The sequence below is a fragment of the Pleurodeles waltl genome, chromosome 3_2 (genome assembly GCF_031143425.1).
Source record: "Pleurodeles waltl isolate 20211129_DDA chromosome 3_2, aPleWal1.hap1.20221129, whole genome shotgun sequence".
Lineage (NCBI taxonomy): Eukaryota > Metazoa > Chordata > Amphibia > Caudata > Salamandridae > Pleurodeles > Pleurodeles waltl.
This window is the reverse complement of record NC_090441.1, coordinates 189,257,984-189,276,023: the sequence shown is the minus strand read 5'-3', so window position 1 is coordinate 189,276,023 and position 18,040 is coordinate 189,257,984. Positions and strand designations below refer to the sequence as shown.

At 44.8% G+C, this 18,040-nt stretch overlaps 1 protein-coding gene across 2 annotated transcripts in view; it reads left to right on the top strand.

Annotated features, from left to right (window-relative positions):
- RETREG2 (reticulophagy regulator family member 2) overlaps nucleotides 1-18,040 on the top strand; it is a 112,307-nt gene that overhangs the window by 52,986 nt on the left and 41,281 nt on the right. The window contains exons 4-5 of one of the 2 annotated variants that reach the window (XM_069227148.1): nucleotides 15,332-15,476; nucleotides 17,907-17,991. In XM_069227148.1, coding sequence (XP_069083249.1) covers nucleotides 15,332-15,476; nucleotides 17,907-17,991 — 230 coding nt within the window. The remainder of the gene's footprint in view (nucleotides 1-15,331; nucleotides 15,477-17,906; nucleotides 17,992-18,040) is intronic. The other variant, XM_069227147.1, reaches the window with a different exon arrangement.

The following is an 18,040-nucleotide window of genomic DNA, read 5'->3' as shown; positions in this document are numbered from 1 at the left end:
GTTGCTTGAGTTAGAAAAGCAGTTTTGGTACCTTTGGAGTTGGTTTTAGCATCTATTACAGGATAAAAACAACAGACACTAATTATTTTAAAGGTGTTTTAAATAATTGGTTAATTGATCGTTTTGAATCATGCACAGGTGATCATAAATCATAATTCCTCTTCATATTAGGCACCAAGGAACAGGTGCTTACAGGCATATGTACCTGGTTTTGCCCATTAAGTGTCATCAGTCAAGGGGGCGTGGCCAACATGGCGGCCGGAGCGGACGTGTAAACGAGGTTCCGCTCACGGCCCACCACTAATCGTCGAATTAATATGTCCCTGCGATCGTCAGCAGATTAAAAAAAGGCTGCGCGGGATAACAGTAAGTCTACTGCAGCGATCGCTGCTGAAAAAACGGACCGAGAAGAAACTGTGGAGGAACGAGGAGTGGGGTTGCCTGCGAGCGGAGCAAGAGAAGACAGAAACTTCCGTGCGGGGACGGAAGCGATCTCCCCCCCCCCCCCCCCCCCACCCCCCCCCCCCCCCACCCAGAGGGGAATAAAAGAAACGGCGGCAGCCCTCTCGCACAAACGAGGGGCGTGAGCCGTAAAGCGGGCTGGGCCCTGATGGAGGATCGGAGGGTGTGGCGGAGCTGCCAATGACGGGAGGCGGCCCCGCGTGAAGACCAGCGCGGGCGAGGAAAGACTTAACCTCTCCCCGGCTGTTGACGCCGGACCCCTGGGGACCTGCGCCGTTTTCGGGAGGAAGCGGAACGAGTCGGTGCCTCCACCTCACAAGAAACAGGTACGATTCATACCTCGAGGGGGGACTGGGCAGGATAGTGCGAGTGAAAATACAAATGGACAAACCTATATCAAACAAAAAGCACAGAGTGGAGGAAGAAACCACAAAAGGAAGAACAGTCAGGGTAACAAAAAGGAGATGACCGGGTACTACTAAAAAGACTCCCCAAAGGAGTCAACAGTGACAGGAGCACACACCAGAACCTGAAACAAACGGCGCGTAATATCATAAATTAAAACAACGCAGGGCATATGAGAAAATACTGCCTAAAGCAATAAATATCATAAACACGGCAAACACAACATGGGCAAACCAAAACCACCCAAGACCCACCCCAACACAGAGACAGAAACAACCCCCTTAGAGGGAGAAACGGACATTCAAACAGATGCATTGCGAAAGGTGTCTGAAACCCTGGCAGCACACTCTACACAATTCACCAAAGTGCTACAGGCGGTACTAGATACGAAGACCTCATTAGAAGGAAAAATAGACTCAGTGGTACTGGAAGTCAACCTTCTCCGCACAGATCAACGGAAACTAGCGGAAAGAGTTGCTATTACTGAGACCACACTAGAAACGACCCAACCAGCAATAACTGAGTTGAAAGCGCAGATCCAACGAATGGAAAGCGACATAATATCATTACAACGCAGTGCGGAGGACGCTGAAAGCCATTCACGTAGAAACAATGTAAGGTTTATGGGGGTCCCGGAGAGACTAGAACTTCCGAATGCTGATCAATATCTAGAACAATGGCTTAAAGACACAGTACTACCGCAAATCGCAACACAAACATTAATGATCGAGCGCGCACATAGAATCCCAGGCGGGCCGCCCCGCCCGGGCACCCCGCCCCGACCGCTGATAGCAAGGTTCTTAAACTTCAGGGACAGAGATCAAGTATTGCAAAGCTTCCGTAATAAAAACCCGATAAGAATGGTGAACGCCGAACACAAACTCTACACTAGGCTAGATATGTTTTTCACTACGTCTAACATAATCCCAAAGGTGACTACATCTGGGTACTTAGCCCGCACTATATCAGATCACAATCCACATTACTTAATGCTGATCTGGGGTTATACTCATGCTCGCATCCCAACGTGGCGCTTACAGACAGACGCCGTGACTGACCCCCCTTTCAATACAGAATTAGCATCATGCCTGTCGACCTATTTCTCTCTTAATAAGAATACAACGGCAACTCGAGCTACTGAATGGGATGCCCATAAAGTAGTAGTCAGAGGACATTGTCTGGCAGCATCAGTGGGCATTAAGAAAATGCTGTCCTCAGAATTATTAAAACTGGAAGCCAAAATACGCAAGGCGGAGATAGAGGCCTCAATAAATAAAACACCGTCAGAAACACTTATATCATTGAAAGCTAAGTATAGAGAAGCAGACAACAGTCTTGGCAGACATGACTATAGGCACTTTAAAACAAGACAACACGCAGAGGGAGACAGATCGGGCAGACTATTGGCATGGTTGGTACGACAAACACCGGAATCATCGCCGATAGGGGCCATCAAGTTACAAACAGGAATAGTAGTCAACACTCAGGCCTACATCAATAAGGCATTCTATACATATTATAATGCGCTATATCAATCCTCTACTTCTCCCACAGAACAGCAACTGGCCGAATTTCTCACACAGATTCCCCAAAATTCGAACATTGTCAACAATGCTGATATTCTAGACGGCCCTATTACTATTGAAGAGCTTCGTTTAGCTCTATCTCAAATGGCGCGAAGTAAGACCCCAGGCACTGATGGCTTACCACCAGAATATTATAACTCGCATAGCACTCACCTGCTACAACCCTTGGTAGAGGTGTTTAATGAAGCGCGGAATAGAGAACAGTTACCAGACTCTATGAGGGAAGCATTAATAGTGGTGCTACCAAAACCGGGGCGAGACCCTACGGACGTTAGATCATATAGACCGCTCTCCTTGTTGAATACTGATTGCAAACTTTTGGGAAAAATCCTAGCAAATAGGTTGCTCCCCCATGTAGCAAGCTTGATACATCCCGATCAGTCGGGATTTATCCCGGGTAGAAACACTTTTATTAATATAAGACGCCTAATCCGCATCATGCATAACACCACTGATCCAGAGAGTGTGACTGTATCACTTGATATCGAGAAGGCGTTTGATACGCTGGGCTGGAAATACCTATTTAGCGCACTCAAAACGTTCGGATTTCAGAATGGCTTCATCAGTTGGATTACCACATTATACTCCAAACCAACAGCCCGAGTTAAAACAGGTCGGGTAGTATCAGAAGCCTTTCCTGTGAATAGAGGAACCAGACAAGGATGCCCGCTATCGCCATTGCTATTTGCAATAGCTATGGAACCACTTGCCATTAAGCTTAGGAAATATGCACATAAATGGGGCATAAGGGAGTTCGATACATATCATATAATTTCCTTGTATGCAGATGACGCCCTGATATACTTACGCAACCAATCTGACTCATTACCCAAGATAATGCATATATTAGATAGGTTCGCTCTTATATCTGGCCTACGAGTGAACTGGACTAAATCCTGTATCTTCCCCCTTACTTGTTTGCCCCCTGAGCAACAAGCACCTCCCTCTATAGACCATTTACCTTGGTCGTACCAAACCTTCAAGTATTTGGGTGTACAGGTGTATCATTCTATGGCAGACCTAAGGGAAGGTAACCTTGACAGATTGCTCCGCTCCACCCGAGGCTCCCTGGAATTTTGGAGCTCCTTGCCATTATCACCCATGGGCCGGATAGCAATAGCCAAGATGCTAATACTGCCGAGATTCTTGTATTACTTCTCAGCACTCCCGTTGGCCTTGCCACGTTATTTTTTTCATAAAGTACATTCCCTCCTAACTGACTTACTCTGGGGCCGAGACAGACGCAGGGTAGCCCTAAACATCACGCAATATCCACAAGAAGAGGGAGGCCTGGGCATGCCGAACCTCGAGCTCTATTATGCAGCAGCCCAACTTCAGTGGGTCACTAAATGGCTCACTGAACCGTCTAACACAGAGGCTACAGCAATAATGGACTACATAAAACCCACACAGATATTGTCATGGCTATTAACAGGTCTTCCTCAACAACGACACAATACTCCCCTGCTTAAGGCGGCCAGACATTGCTGGAAGAGATATGTACAAGGAAAACTGCTACCTCCTCCCTATTCTCCCTTAATTCCAATATTACAGCTCCCGGGCTTTCACTCCCTATCCCTCTATCATGACACACGAATGGTTAATACTCTGAATACAGGGGACCTATATAACGAAACCAAAGCCATTTCGTTTGCAGATTTGACGGCGACAGGGGTAATGCAACCACAAGCTTTTTTGACATTCAATGCCATCAATAGTCTCCTACGCAACATATGGGGTTGCGGGCAAAATGAACCAAATGAATCCCTCCTACTTTCTGCAATTCTATCTATGGGGGAGGCAAAACATACTGTTACTAAATTGTACAAAATTCTCCTGACAAGAAATAGTAAAACCCTAACACAGGTCAAACTTCGCTGGGACTCCGCTCTTACTACACCATTAGCACAAAAAACCTGGGACACAGCCCTCACGTCGATTAAATCCGTATCTCGCAATTTTAGACTAAGATATACGCAATTTAATTATGTGCACCAGGCTTATCTTTCTCCAGCCCGCATTCAGAAAATATACATGGGAGCTAACTCCATATGTCCAAGATGTGCCGCTCCTGCGGCAACCTTCTATCACATGGTCTGGGAATGCAGCACGATCAATACAGGCTGGAACCAAATTGTAAATACAACTATAGACCTAACAGGACATCCGCTTATCCAGACTCCAGAATCCTGCTTGCTTAACATACGATATCGCGCAAAAAAAGACAAGCATATACACAAGTTTGCAGATCTAGCATTCGTGACATATAAACGCCTGATAGCTACACATTGGAAGGCCCCTGGCGCTCCTCCCCATTCACTTTGGTTACGTGACCTACATGATTATGCACTGGCGGAATCTCAAACCCTGAAGCAATCACAGTATGGAAGTCAATCAAGAGATGGGATTGAAAATTGCGATCTATTTGTAGTCAGGATTGAAGCTAGGGATGACAAATATCCACCTTGAGGTACGCCGCTTAATAATTTTTAGATTACCTAAAAACATACACATTAATTGCGGCTGCCAAAAATAGATCCAAACTTTAACATTGCTAGGCCTAGTACATATCACATTTACCCTTTGAATGACCCATGATACAACGACACCTCTACACTAAAGAACACATGCGGAAGCACAACCCTTGAGATAAATATCGCTCTACGCTTCCCTCACCATCATGGACGCCAAAATACATATCTAATAATATCAATCATTATGTCAAATGTTAAATGTTGTGGAATGTTTATGGAAAGCCGGGGCATCGTAATAAAGTTATGCTGTGCAATGTAATGTACAATTGCTAGAAGATAGGTGAGTAATCACCAAAGCATATGTAATGTACTGCCATTTCCAAAACCTTGTTCATGTTAAGTTTAATAAACAGATTTAAAAAAAAAAAAAAAAAAAAAAAAAGAATGGTGAACGCCGAAATAACAGCGTACCCAGACTACACAATGGAGGTTCAACGCAGACGGGCCACCTTCACCAGAGTGAAACAAACCCTCCGCAACAAAAATATTGCTTACTCTCTCCTTTTTCCGGCGAGACTGAGAGTAATAGACGGTGACAGGACTCTATTCTTCCCAACAGCAGAAGACACGTGGACGTGGCTACACGCTAAGGGACTAGTGGATCCAATAACGGAACCGGACGGAAAAAACGACTGGCTGGTACAGCGCCCCAGAAGGAAAAGAAAAACCACTAACAGGAGTCAAACTAGACCAACAAGATCGCAAGCAGCAGATGCACAAGCACAAGTCCTGAAGGTGGCGACCACGCTCACATCGGCGCAGCCAATACCCAGAACTGGAAATAGAGACTCTGATTCAAACTCCTCGCGGTACTGCCCGAGCCCCCCTTCTTCACCACTCATGTCAGGTCCTGCACTAACCCCGCGCACAGCAGATGATATATGAAGCCGCACAAACAAGCAAGACAACCAGGGCAAGAACTAGACAAATCATGGCATGTATAACCATCTTAGAATAAACCAGAAATACTATATAAACCAATGCAATCAGGCCAAAGCATATGCATCGGCAAATGCGCACCGCAGTTGAATATGGAGAAAAGATGACAAACACTTATTACCTTCAAGCGCAAGGAAAAACTAGAAAACTGAACGTCCTGACGAACAGGGACACGTAACCATACACATGGGCCACGGACGACTACAGGCCTGGGACCCTCTTGGTGACCACGCCTCCACTCCCGTTAGGGTTACCGAAGGGACCTGAACAACAGTAATGTTAAACGAGGCACCAGTTGTGGCGCACAGTTTGGTATGGTTAAAGTTTTGGTTTTTGTTAATGATAATATGCCAGCATGTATAGTCCAACTGTGGCCACAGGAGATAAATACAAGGGAGAGGGGACCCAAGATAAAGACACTAAATCTTAAAAGACTTACAAATATTGTGATGCAAATACATAATGACATATTACTAATACGATGGCAACATACAATGTATTAACTTGGAACGTCAGGGGGATGGCTAACATAAATAAATGCAATAGAATATATAGCTACCTCAAACGCCATAAAACCCACATAGCAACATTGCAAGAGACACACCTAGCAAATGAAGATTTAAACAAGTTGGCCAGGAAAAATATATGGCACCAACACGTCGACATACACGAAAGAAGTATTGATATGGATAGCCCCTGATGTCCCCTACGCAGTGGAACACACACAGATAGATAAAGATGGTAGATTTGTCCACTTGAGAGGGAAGCTAGACGGCAAACCACTAAACATCACAGCCATATATGCACCCAATACTAAACAAATAGACTTCTACAGTCTACCTATATGACTCTAGCAGGGGACCCATTGACTCCTAATATATGGGGAGGAGACTTTAACTGCATACCAGACATTAACATGGACAGATCACATCCCCCACTAGTAAGCGCCCCAAGCAGAAGACTCTCACAAGCACTGCAGAACTGGATGTCAGATAGAAGATTACATGACGTATGGCGTAACCTACACCCCTTGGATAGAGAATATTCATATTACTCCCCAGTACACCAACTACACACTTGCATAGACTTGCAATTATACACACATGAGCTTACAGCACTACTGGTCAAGGCAACCTACCTGGCTAAAACATTTTCAGACCATTGCCCCTTAGTGTCTACGATACGTTGGGGTAGGACACATACAAATGCACCTACCTGGTGACTGCAACTACCTCTATTACGCGACCCCCCCTTCCGAGAGGAACTAGAAGAGAGTATAAACTCATACTTTAGAACGAACACACCAAAACTACATCGTCACGAGCCATAGAATGGGACAGCCACAAGGCGGTGATAAGAGCCATATGTATGACCACATCAGGGGGAGTCCGCAAGACACTACATAAAGACTTATGTGAAATAGAAAGGGAAATGAGGGAGGCAGAGAATACAATAGAGCAAAACAGGGAGGGAACAGATAACCTGTTCGAGCTAAAAAAACAATGGGTTGAAACGGACGAGCGGTTACGAAAATACGATTACCGCCACTATACAGCACGCATGCATGCCGAAGGCGATCGTTCTAGTAGACTGTTGTCGTGGCTACTAAAAGGCGAACAACAACATTCTACTATAAATGCCATCCGCACGGAGGAAGGCAATATAGTCAACACACAGACAGAAATCAATGAGACCTTTAAAAAAATACTATGCAACACTATACAAAGCTAACCCTCCCCCGACCGAGCACCAAGCATGTGAATTTTATCGATCGCTCCAACTAACTAAACTGACAACAGAACAACTGTTAGAGCTGGAGAAACCCATTGATTTAAATGAGATCCAGCAGGCGCTAAAGCAAATGGCACATAATAAAACACCAGGAGGGGATGGGCTCCCAGCAGAATACTACCAGACCTTCGCAAAACAAACAATGGCACCATATCTAGAAATGCTGAAAGAGGCATTTGATAGGGGGCACCTCCCAGAATCACAGCGCGAAGCAACTATAGTGGTCCTTCTCAAGAAAGGGCGCGAACCACTAGATGTCCGGTCATATAGGCCATTATCACTACTAAATTCTGACTATAAACTGCTTGGGAAAGTACTGGCAAACCGATTACTCCCATTAATGACTACCTTGATCCACCCGGATCAATCTGGGTTCATACCAGGACGTAGCACACACACAAACATCAGATGCCTTTTGCGACTAATAGCCGAAACACCAGAGCTAGATTACGCAAGGACGGCAATATCACTAGATTTAGAAAAGGCATTCGACACACTGAGCTGGCCACACCTGTTGTGTTCCCTAAAAAACATGGGCTTTGGTAACACATTTATAAAATGGATAACAATACTGTATACAGACCCGAAAGCGAGAGTTAAAACAGGTAAAACTATATCGGAAAAATTCAAAATAGGTAGAGGCACCAGACAGGGATGCCCACTGTCACCTTTACTGTTTGCAATAGCAATAGAACCATTAGCAGCGCGCCTACGACAAGAGGCCCCAAGATGGGGCATACCGGATAGGGGGGACTACAAGATCATCTCACTATATGCAGACGACGCACTGATATACCTGCGTAATAGTACAGAATCCCTAGCAGATATACTACTCCTATTAGACACATTCTGGGACATATCGGGATTGTGAGTAAATTGGGAAAAGTCATGCCTGTTTCCGATGCAATCAATACCAGACCTACACAGGGAAACATTCCCAACACATAAACTGCAATGGTGCCACACCACCTTCAAGTACTTAGGGGTACACATTTACCACAGTGAACAAGACCTAAGAGAAGGTAACCTAGATCGAATGATCAAGGCGACAAGAAACTCAATGCCCTTCTGGTGTTCGCTCCCACTAGCCATAGCCAAAATGATTATACTACCACGTATCCTATATTTTTTTACAGCACTTCCACTTAAACTCCCTAAGAGCTACTTCGTGCCTCTAACGAGCTTATTAACAGACTTGATATGGGCTACAGGCCGCCGCCGCATAGCCCTAGCTAAGGCATACTTGCCATTAGAAAAAGGGGGAATGGGAGTACCCCAATTGGAACTATACTATGCAGCAGCACAAATACACTGGATAATGGATTGGACATATAATCCAAATGGCCCAGAAAGCCAGATGGTAAGCACACTAACAGGACACACAGATATAATGCATTGGCTCATTAATCACGACAAATTGACGAAAGCTGATAATCTATTACTGGAGATAGCAGAATGGATATGGCAACGATATGTAATGACGACTGGAGGTAAGCCACCATATTCACCCAAAATCCCGCTATTAACAACCCCGGGACTGAATAACATAATACGTCGATTTAAGCTAACCAAATGGGTAGAAAAAGGGATTAACACACTAGGTGACATATTTGAAGAAGGTCATTTCTTGACATATGAAGAATTAACGAACAGACACAACCTGGGTAAAAAGCGAGTTTCTAACATATAAGACACTACAACAAGTGGTGAACAAAACATGGGGTAATGGCAGCAATGAACCTATTACAGCTCCAATTTTACACGAATTATTAACAGGACTAGGCACACAAGCGCGGACATATCCTGGATATACAGCACCCTACAGGGTCAACCGGAAGTGCCCCAAACACAAGCAAAACATAAATGGGAGACAGCATTAAACATACCCATACAACCAAAACAATGGAACATGGCACTATTAGCTACAAAAGACATATCACGCAATGCCCGCTTCCGATACACACAACTCAACTACCTACACCAGACCTACCTTACCCCAGCAAGAATCAAACGCATGTTTCCACAAACCAATACGGAGTGCCCAAGATGTGGGACACCGGAAGCGGACTTTTTACATATGACATGGAACTGTTCGCCGCTGCAACACATATGGCAAGAAGTAACAACACAAACAGCTACATGGTCGAGTCTACCCCTTATCCCCACTCCAGAGTCTTGCCTGTTGGTAATACGCACACGAACAGGAGCAGATAAACAAAAACATTGAAGTGCAGACCTCGCGTTTATTCTATATAAGCGCCTAATTGCAATACAATGGAAATCACCTAGTACACCTAGCATACATCGCTGGACCCAAGACATGCTACACTGGTCCAAAGCTGAAAAGCAAGTGCTACAGACACTACGTGAATATGGGGTGGAAATCAAAGGCACAGATATATGGGATACTATAATAGAACAGTTGGAACAAAAAAACGACATCCGACCTCCCTGAACTGAATAAATGACAAAACCAGAAACAAAAATGCTTACACATCACTTACAGGTGGAGACTAATCAACACCAAATAATAGCCTCAGAACAAAGCTGCTCTAGACCACACACCTACTCCTTCCCTCTCTAAACATCACTCTTTCCCTCCCCCCCCCCCCCCCTTCCAGAAAGACTGCTCTCACAAATGACATGGCACACAAACAGGCAACAAACACAAACATAACAATTAACATAAGGCAACACCAGCTACTAAGTTTAGTAGTGGGTCTCATGTGCTGGTTTAATTTCTTTTTGTTAGTTCTTAATATTCTTTAAATGCTGCTACCTCAGTTGGTAGCGACAAGTATACTGAACGCTGTGTAGACATACTATGTAAATGACATTGTACTGTTAAATGTAAAGATAAAATGTCGAAAATAGCGGTGACATATCCAGCAAAATGTATATGTTGTTATACGAATAAAAAGATTTAAAAAAAAAAAGTGTCATCAGTCAATGGCAGATCAGTTCCATGTGATTATATTGTGGGCATTAGTCACTTATATTATTTTTTGGCTATTAACCTTTTAGTTTATGCCGAATCCCTTGGCTTGTAAATCTTTTCATTTACCTTGGGACATTTTTTCAGGAATTTATATTTTTATTTTGGATAATATCAACAAATATGAAAGTACAAGTCCTAACATATTAAGTGCTATTGACTACAGAGGCAGGACTGGAAGGCAGTGTCACGCATGACATGAGGCCACCCCACCAGGTTCCCCCAAGTCAATGCGTAAGTAGTTTATGCAGTCAATGATTTTACATTGCATCATGGGATTCACTATCTTGTTTGTCCCATTAAAAAAATAGGACATCCAGTCCCAGAATGCACAGCAAAACCATGGACTGAATGAGCTGTTGACGAATGCCCCTGGGTAATTTGAGAGCTCTACACCTGAGAGATGATGACATTTCCTATTAGTGAAATGCATTTTTACTGGTTGCGTACACCGTTTATGTATGCCCATTGACGCCCTTATTAACATATCCTTTAATCTTCCACGTAACTATACATATGTTTAAAATGAATACAAAATGCACCAATACAAATTAAGCATTTAATACAAGCACAACAAAGAACAAATGACGAGTGGGTGTGGTTAAAAGCCCATATTCGATACAACATGTCTTGCAGACAGTGCTGGCAAGCTCCCCCTAAAAATGATACAGGAACGTGTACCACTTTTTTTTTTTTTGAGGAATGCCCGGGCCTAATTGGGATCCTAATGTGACCATGCATGTCATCCAGAGCAGCACATGCTACAAGCAGAGAATGTTACTTATCTGTAACTACCTGTTTGTAGCTTGTCATGCTGTCATGCAGCACCCCACCTCTCCGGAGGTGAGCAGATGTTTCAGTTGTTAGTTTTCACTCACCACCCACCTGTACGTTTTGACGCTTCTGCTGCGCTTGCTTCAATCACCAGTTGGAGGGTAAAACCCATCCGAGGTGAGTCTTTTGTCCCGGTGCATTGTGAGATCCAGGGAGGGGGCTGGAGGCGCCTTGGGACCCCTTGCAAACACCCACGCAAGACTGAGGGAGCAAATACAGCACTAGAAGCTATAGACTGATATCTGCAGGGAAAGCAACCTTTTCCTTAGGACAGACTGCATGAAAATATTGAGGTGCATAGGCACAACAGAGATTTTCAGTCTTAGCATAGCAAGGGGTTCTCTGGGTCTACATTGAGGTGCATTGGCAGACTTACTTGAAACACTGTACTGACATCACAGATCTGTGGCAAGTTGGAATGGAGATTACCTTTTAGGGTGGTGTGTGAATACAGTACTAAAGTAAATGCTCTTAAATACAGGGTTGTGGTGTTTTACAAAGCTGTGGTTGGGTTCCTGCGCTGGGATAGAAGACGCTACACCTCATTAGCCATGTATTTCTACTAGTTGTGCAAGAATGTCACGGAAAGCAGCAGATCATGATTACAACTCATTGTTAAATCTCATTGTGTGGGTCCCACGTTTGAACTATCAAGTGGTGCTGCTGGTTAATACTGAAGTTTAGATGTTTGTCAGTAATTAAACTAACCCTGGTGTGGAGCTTGAATGAAGTGCTTTGGTGTCTTGTCTCCGTTCTGTAGTGGCAATGGTGCTAATGATTAAGATCGATTGCATCAGCACTTATGACTAGGGGCGGTGCTGATCATGTCGGAGGAGGGGAGGACAGTCCTGCAGTCATGAGAGCCAGCTATTGGCTGGGACTCAGGTGCAGCAACAGACCTGAATGTGTCTCAGCACAGTATTAACAGATGATGCTACATGGCAGGATTTAAGTGTCCGCAAAGTGCAGCTGGAGTTTCCGAAACAACATGCTCTGGTGTTTGATATCTTGTTAGCATTTGTTTCAAACTCTATCTTTTAGAAGAGATTAGGTTCTCTGCCAAAGTGAGGCCTCTTCGGATTAATTATAAAGCATGGCAGCAGTCTGTAGTGCTTGCTTGAAGTACCTGTCAGGAACTCGATAGTCGCATCACTGAGGCTATCCTTGAGCCCTGCACTTTAAATCTTTGGGCTGCTGTGCTGTCCAGCCTGCCTCTCCCAGGAAGTCCTTTCTTCCACTCTTCCACTCTGTCTTTTACATCCCTCTACCACCAGTGGTGGTCTGGCTGTTCAGAAGCCACTGGACACCAATCCCTGTTCAGACCTATCTACCTTCTCACCTCTGAAGGCTGTTCTATAAACCTATGTAACGTCTTTCTGTTAGAAACACTTGGCACCTAATTAATGCAGAGTCTCATAACCACAATAGACAATATTGGGCATTTTAGGACTCTCTAAACATGTTTAGATATCTAGTATTTTTATAGAGCACTATATGGATTCTTGAGCACAGAACTATCCCTAAAAATCGGAAAGCACCACATGTACACTTTTTTCCAAAGGGTCAAAATACTCTTTTGAAAATAAATGAATACTAGAAAATAGTTAGCCCCGTTTCGGGTGGGCCACACGGCAGGCAGGCAGCGCCACGGGGCCACAGCCACTTTCCTGAGCTCTGTAATCTGGGCTAAGAACAACCCCTTCTGCACTTGACTCTCAGTTGTAGCGAAGGTAAGCAGTCACAGGTTTCTCAGGGAGGTTAGTATTGGGGGTGGGGAGTTAAAACTGGCTCGGAGATCAGCAGGCACCAGCAGTTCAATAAGGTGATTTCCAGCCCAGTGCTTCCCCTTGCACAAAGACCAGCACTTTATTACCTGATGAGGCACAGGCCTGCACATTAGTGCCCAAAATGCAGGTGCAAGACTAATATAGTTAGGGAGGCTGGCCTGCCTTGTCCCTTCTACCTTTTGGCCCTCCTTTATACTAGGGTTTTATGGGAGAAACAGTGCAAGTGGAGCACTATCCCCCCCTTTTTAAAGATGAGCTCTTTAGGACTATATTAGCATTCTCTCACCTATTCTCTGGGCTGTGGTAGGCCTCTAGCCGGTCTCCCACTCTCAGTCCGTGTTCATTAAAGGCTTACCATATGCAGTAGTTACACGGCTGTCCTGCTCGAGGTGGCCAGGCAGATGGTGCACAGCAGTTTTCTGGTGGCAGAGGTTCTCTTCCAGCCTTCACAGTGTCAGCAGCCGGTGGCCCTGCTGTTACAGCACGGCTGCGCCCTCTCCGCCTGTGACCCTTGGTGATAGTCACTAGGCCATCGATGGTTTCAGCCCCTCTTTCCCCCTTCATTCAGGCTGGGCTCTTCAAGCAGTTCTTCCCCCAGGTTAGAATCCATGTGATGCCCTTTCCCCTCCTTTGTGAAGCTGCCTGTCAGGTAGACACCAGCTGATGGAGCACATTAGTTCTCTTGGTACCCCCTCCTTGGTCAAAGAGAAGTTGGAGCAGGTCCCACTCTTACACAGGTGCAGCAGACAGGGATGTGCATTTGTAATCTGCACTTTCAGAACCAATTTGGGTCCATTCTGTTTTTTCATGTGTCTTTCTCAGGCTGCCTCAGAGACTCCTTTGTCTCCGGTGATGCTCCTCTAGGCATGAGCACCCACAGCAAAAGCACAAAGAGGTATAAGATGTTAGTATCTGGGTATCATAGCCACACCTGACAGTGATCACAAACCTCAAATTGATACAAAATGCTTGCCATTTTCTAAAGACCAGTCATGCACCAATTCTAGGCACGCGGTCCCTCCCTAACTCCATTCACCAAGTGGCAGCCTCTAGGAAGACTGATCAGAAGGCCTCTGCATCAGAGGATCTCATCAAATGTGTAAGGGGAGCCTTTCCCCTCTTTCCCCACTTCAGAGTCTTGGTTCCCTCTCTACAGTCTCATGAATGAAAGCAATACGCCTCCGCTCTTTGGGAAAGTGGCCTCACCTCCATCGTATTTATTGATATACTTGCTACACAATTAAAGTTGAGCTTTTTGAGAGATGGCTTCCTTCTAGCTGCCATTCATTAAGGGGTTGAATTCTTGAGTGCTTGTGATATTGTTGTCGCATATGCACTTTGACCATTCTTGGTTACAAACGCTTGCAGTTGGGTTCTAGGTCCACTATATGCCTTTAGAAAGTTAAGTTGCCCTGACCTTGTACATTTTCTAGACTGTTTTGGGTTTCTCTTATTGTAAGCTCAACACACCTACATGCCCATTGCAGGTGCTGTGTAATATTGCATAATATGAGCTGTGCATTGATGTTGGAGTGTGCCCAAAGTGTCACCCCATTCTCAGGGATAGGAGTTATTGCCAAGCTAGGAAGTAACAGATAAGCCGTGGAAGCAAATTCTAGTCCTGTACCCATTTGGGTAGACCGTCTTCTTTCTCCCTTCAATACAAGGGCTACACACCCCAAATAAGTGGGGATATTTGCCCCCATCTCGCATGGAATATGTATGGTGTGTCTTTCGTGTATGTGGGATAGTCCTTGCACGTATAAACTAATGAAGAGTGCAGTTCAATTGTACCTGAAGTGTGTTCTTCACAAAGTGATTGCTGGCACCTTGTGTTGAGCTGGTAATGTCGGTCTCGCATATGCCAGCCTCCTTGTACACTTCCATGTTTGCTTTAAAGTTCATTTAACAGGGATGTGTTTTTAGTTTGTGTGCCTGTTCTCTGGAACATGTTTCAGCATCACTGTTCTTGATATGTGCACATTCCAATGTTTTCAGTAGTGATGGCATGGCGGCCGGTGGAACAGGGCACCTACGTCTGCTCAGCATTCCTGAGCTGTGTCTCTCCTTGGCAGAAAGCTGGGTCACCTTCAGACTGTACCTGCAGGAGCTGATGCAATACAAGAGGCAGAATCCTGGCAAGGTAAGCTGGTTTCCTCTACTCATGGCACCTAGCCCACCCGCAAATAATCCCCCTCTGCCAGCGCAGTCAAGCCCTTCCATGGAGTGCAAGCGAAGGAGCGGTCCTGTGGCTCTGCTGTACACTAGATGGGGCCATCTCCACCCCTCTAGAAGGCAAAATCTGAAAAAGGAGAAAATCTTCTATCACAGATGCCTACTGATGGGCCAATGAAGTGATGCACACACACTTGATAGTCAAGAAGCCGCCGTCTCGAAGCCCCATCTCTGCTGTCCAGTAAGGACTGGGCTATCTGATTGGTTTCTTGAAATACGGAAGGCGCTGTCTGCCTCTGTGCTCCGTTGTGCACCCAGAAAGGTCTGTTCTCTTCTTCTCTTCAGGTCCTGGTGATCGTCTCCTCTGTGACATGAATGTTTCCAGCACTGGAGTCATCGTCCACTTCCCTTCATATGCTGCGTTATGTGATGAAAATCAATCTTTTTTCTGTTACATTGATGTAAATAAGTCTTGGATTGAAGATTGTTTCTGCATCCGTGACTCAAAAAGTTCTTTCTTTTGTAAATGTACCAGTGGCAGCATAGTTCATGTACTCGTTCTGCGTGGAAACGTGAGTTGCAGGGCTGGAATTTAGTGGTCATGTCGGACCCGGCAGCTATTTTTGTGCCTAATCTGGGATCCGCCTGCCCAGGGCAATATGCTGAATTTTTCCTGCTATCATTTTCTGACACCAGGACACAGTTCAGCAGCGCCCGCAAGTTGTCTGCATGGTGCAGCAACCTGCAAACAGCGAGAGGGCCTTTCTTATTTTCACTTCCAGTCGGGCACAAACAAAAGCCTCATTTAAAGGGCCATCAGACATTCTTATGTTTAAGTATCATCCTGGCTGGGGCCCACCTGGTGCCTAATGCCTAAATACCCATGCGACGGAAGGAAACAAAGACACATAACTTATCACTTCACAAGTAATTTAGAGAAACTGTAACTTGGAGGCAGGTTTTTGACTCCATGTGTAAGAAATGTGCATGAACAGTAAGAATGCAAGATGTACCTATGTGTATGAGTAATTACATTAAATGTGACTTGAAAATAGGACCTACTAATTTATTTTTTATTTACTTCTTTTATCATGCTACTCATCCCATTGCAGAGTGTCAGTTCGTTTTACATCACACACAGAGACCCAATAAATTGTACAAGTTTGTGAATCCATGTTCAGGAAATGTTACTTTAGACAATGAGTGTCATTAGGTGTAGGAATCACAGTTTGCATGCAGCTCCTTGATGTTGCGAAATAGATCCCTGTGCTATATTAGGATTGCAACGTATGAACTTAAAGCAGCGAAATGATGTTCATTTCACATGCAGTAGCCCCTTATCAATCTACGTAAAACACAAATCTGTGCACTGCATGTTGCTCAGTGCGCTTTGCAGCAGCCACATTATCCCTCTGTGCTACTTTGTGATTCAAAGCTCTTATTGGACAAAATGCGGAACCTTCTCAGAACTGCATGAACCACCGCAGTTATCTTTCAGTTCGTATAATTTCCTCAGATTTGCTGGGCCCACAGTGATCTCTGCAGCAGGAGTCTTAACCCTGTGAAATATTTTAAAATGCAGCCTCTTTGTGACCAGTTAAGTAAGTTAGAACAGACTTGCTGTAACTTTGGCTCTGTTGCCAATTTTTTTTAAATGTGTGTTGACTGTCAGACTGTGTTTTTCAAGCTCCGCCCCTCCTGACTCCACCCCTTTCCTCTCCCACCCCTTGATCCCCAATTTATGGTTTCCTGAAGTACATTTTTTCCAATTCCAGCAGTGCTGGGTTTCCCTCTTTTCTTACTGTGAGGGCTTTCTATGTTCCGTCTGTATATTCCCCAGCTCAGACTTTTGGGCCCAGCTGCATAGGCTCTCGGAGACTGTGTGTGGAGTTTGTTTCTTGTGTTCTGTACCAAATGAATTACATCATGCTCTGTCTGCCTTTAGATGATCTGTTCTTTGGTTTCTGTGCTCGTTGTATAGTATTTTCCTCAGTCTGGCTTAATATGTTGTCTGTTCTGTAGGTCCTGGGCTAAAAGCACAGGCTCTTTGTATATGTAGCTATAGATTATCTGTTCTTTATGGTCTGTGCTAGATATGTGGGTTCTTCGTCAGTCTGGCTGTAGATTTTGTCTGATCTTTTGAGTTCTGTGCTAGATGTGCGGCCTCTTCCACAGCATTGGTATAGATTATCTGTTTTTTTTGTGAATAAGACCAAGGCTGTAGATTTCGTCTGTTCTTTGGGATCTGTGCTAGCTGTATGTGTTCCTCCTGAGTCTGACTATAGATTCTCTCTCTTCATTCCTTTCTGTACTGCTTGCATGGTCTCTTCCTCTGGCTGTAGATTCTGTCCATTCCACCTCTGATGGCTCACACTTTTTCAATCTTTTTCTTTCCCAGTTTTGTGCCTCGGTCTGTGCATGCTGCCTCAGTCTTTCTGTGGTTGGACACTACGTTCCTGGCATCATGATATCCTACATAATCTGTGAGTATACCTGGGTTCCACTTCTGTGATGCCTTGATCGCTGTACTTG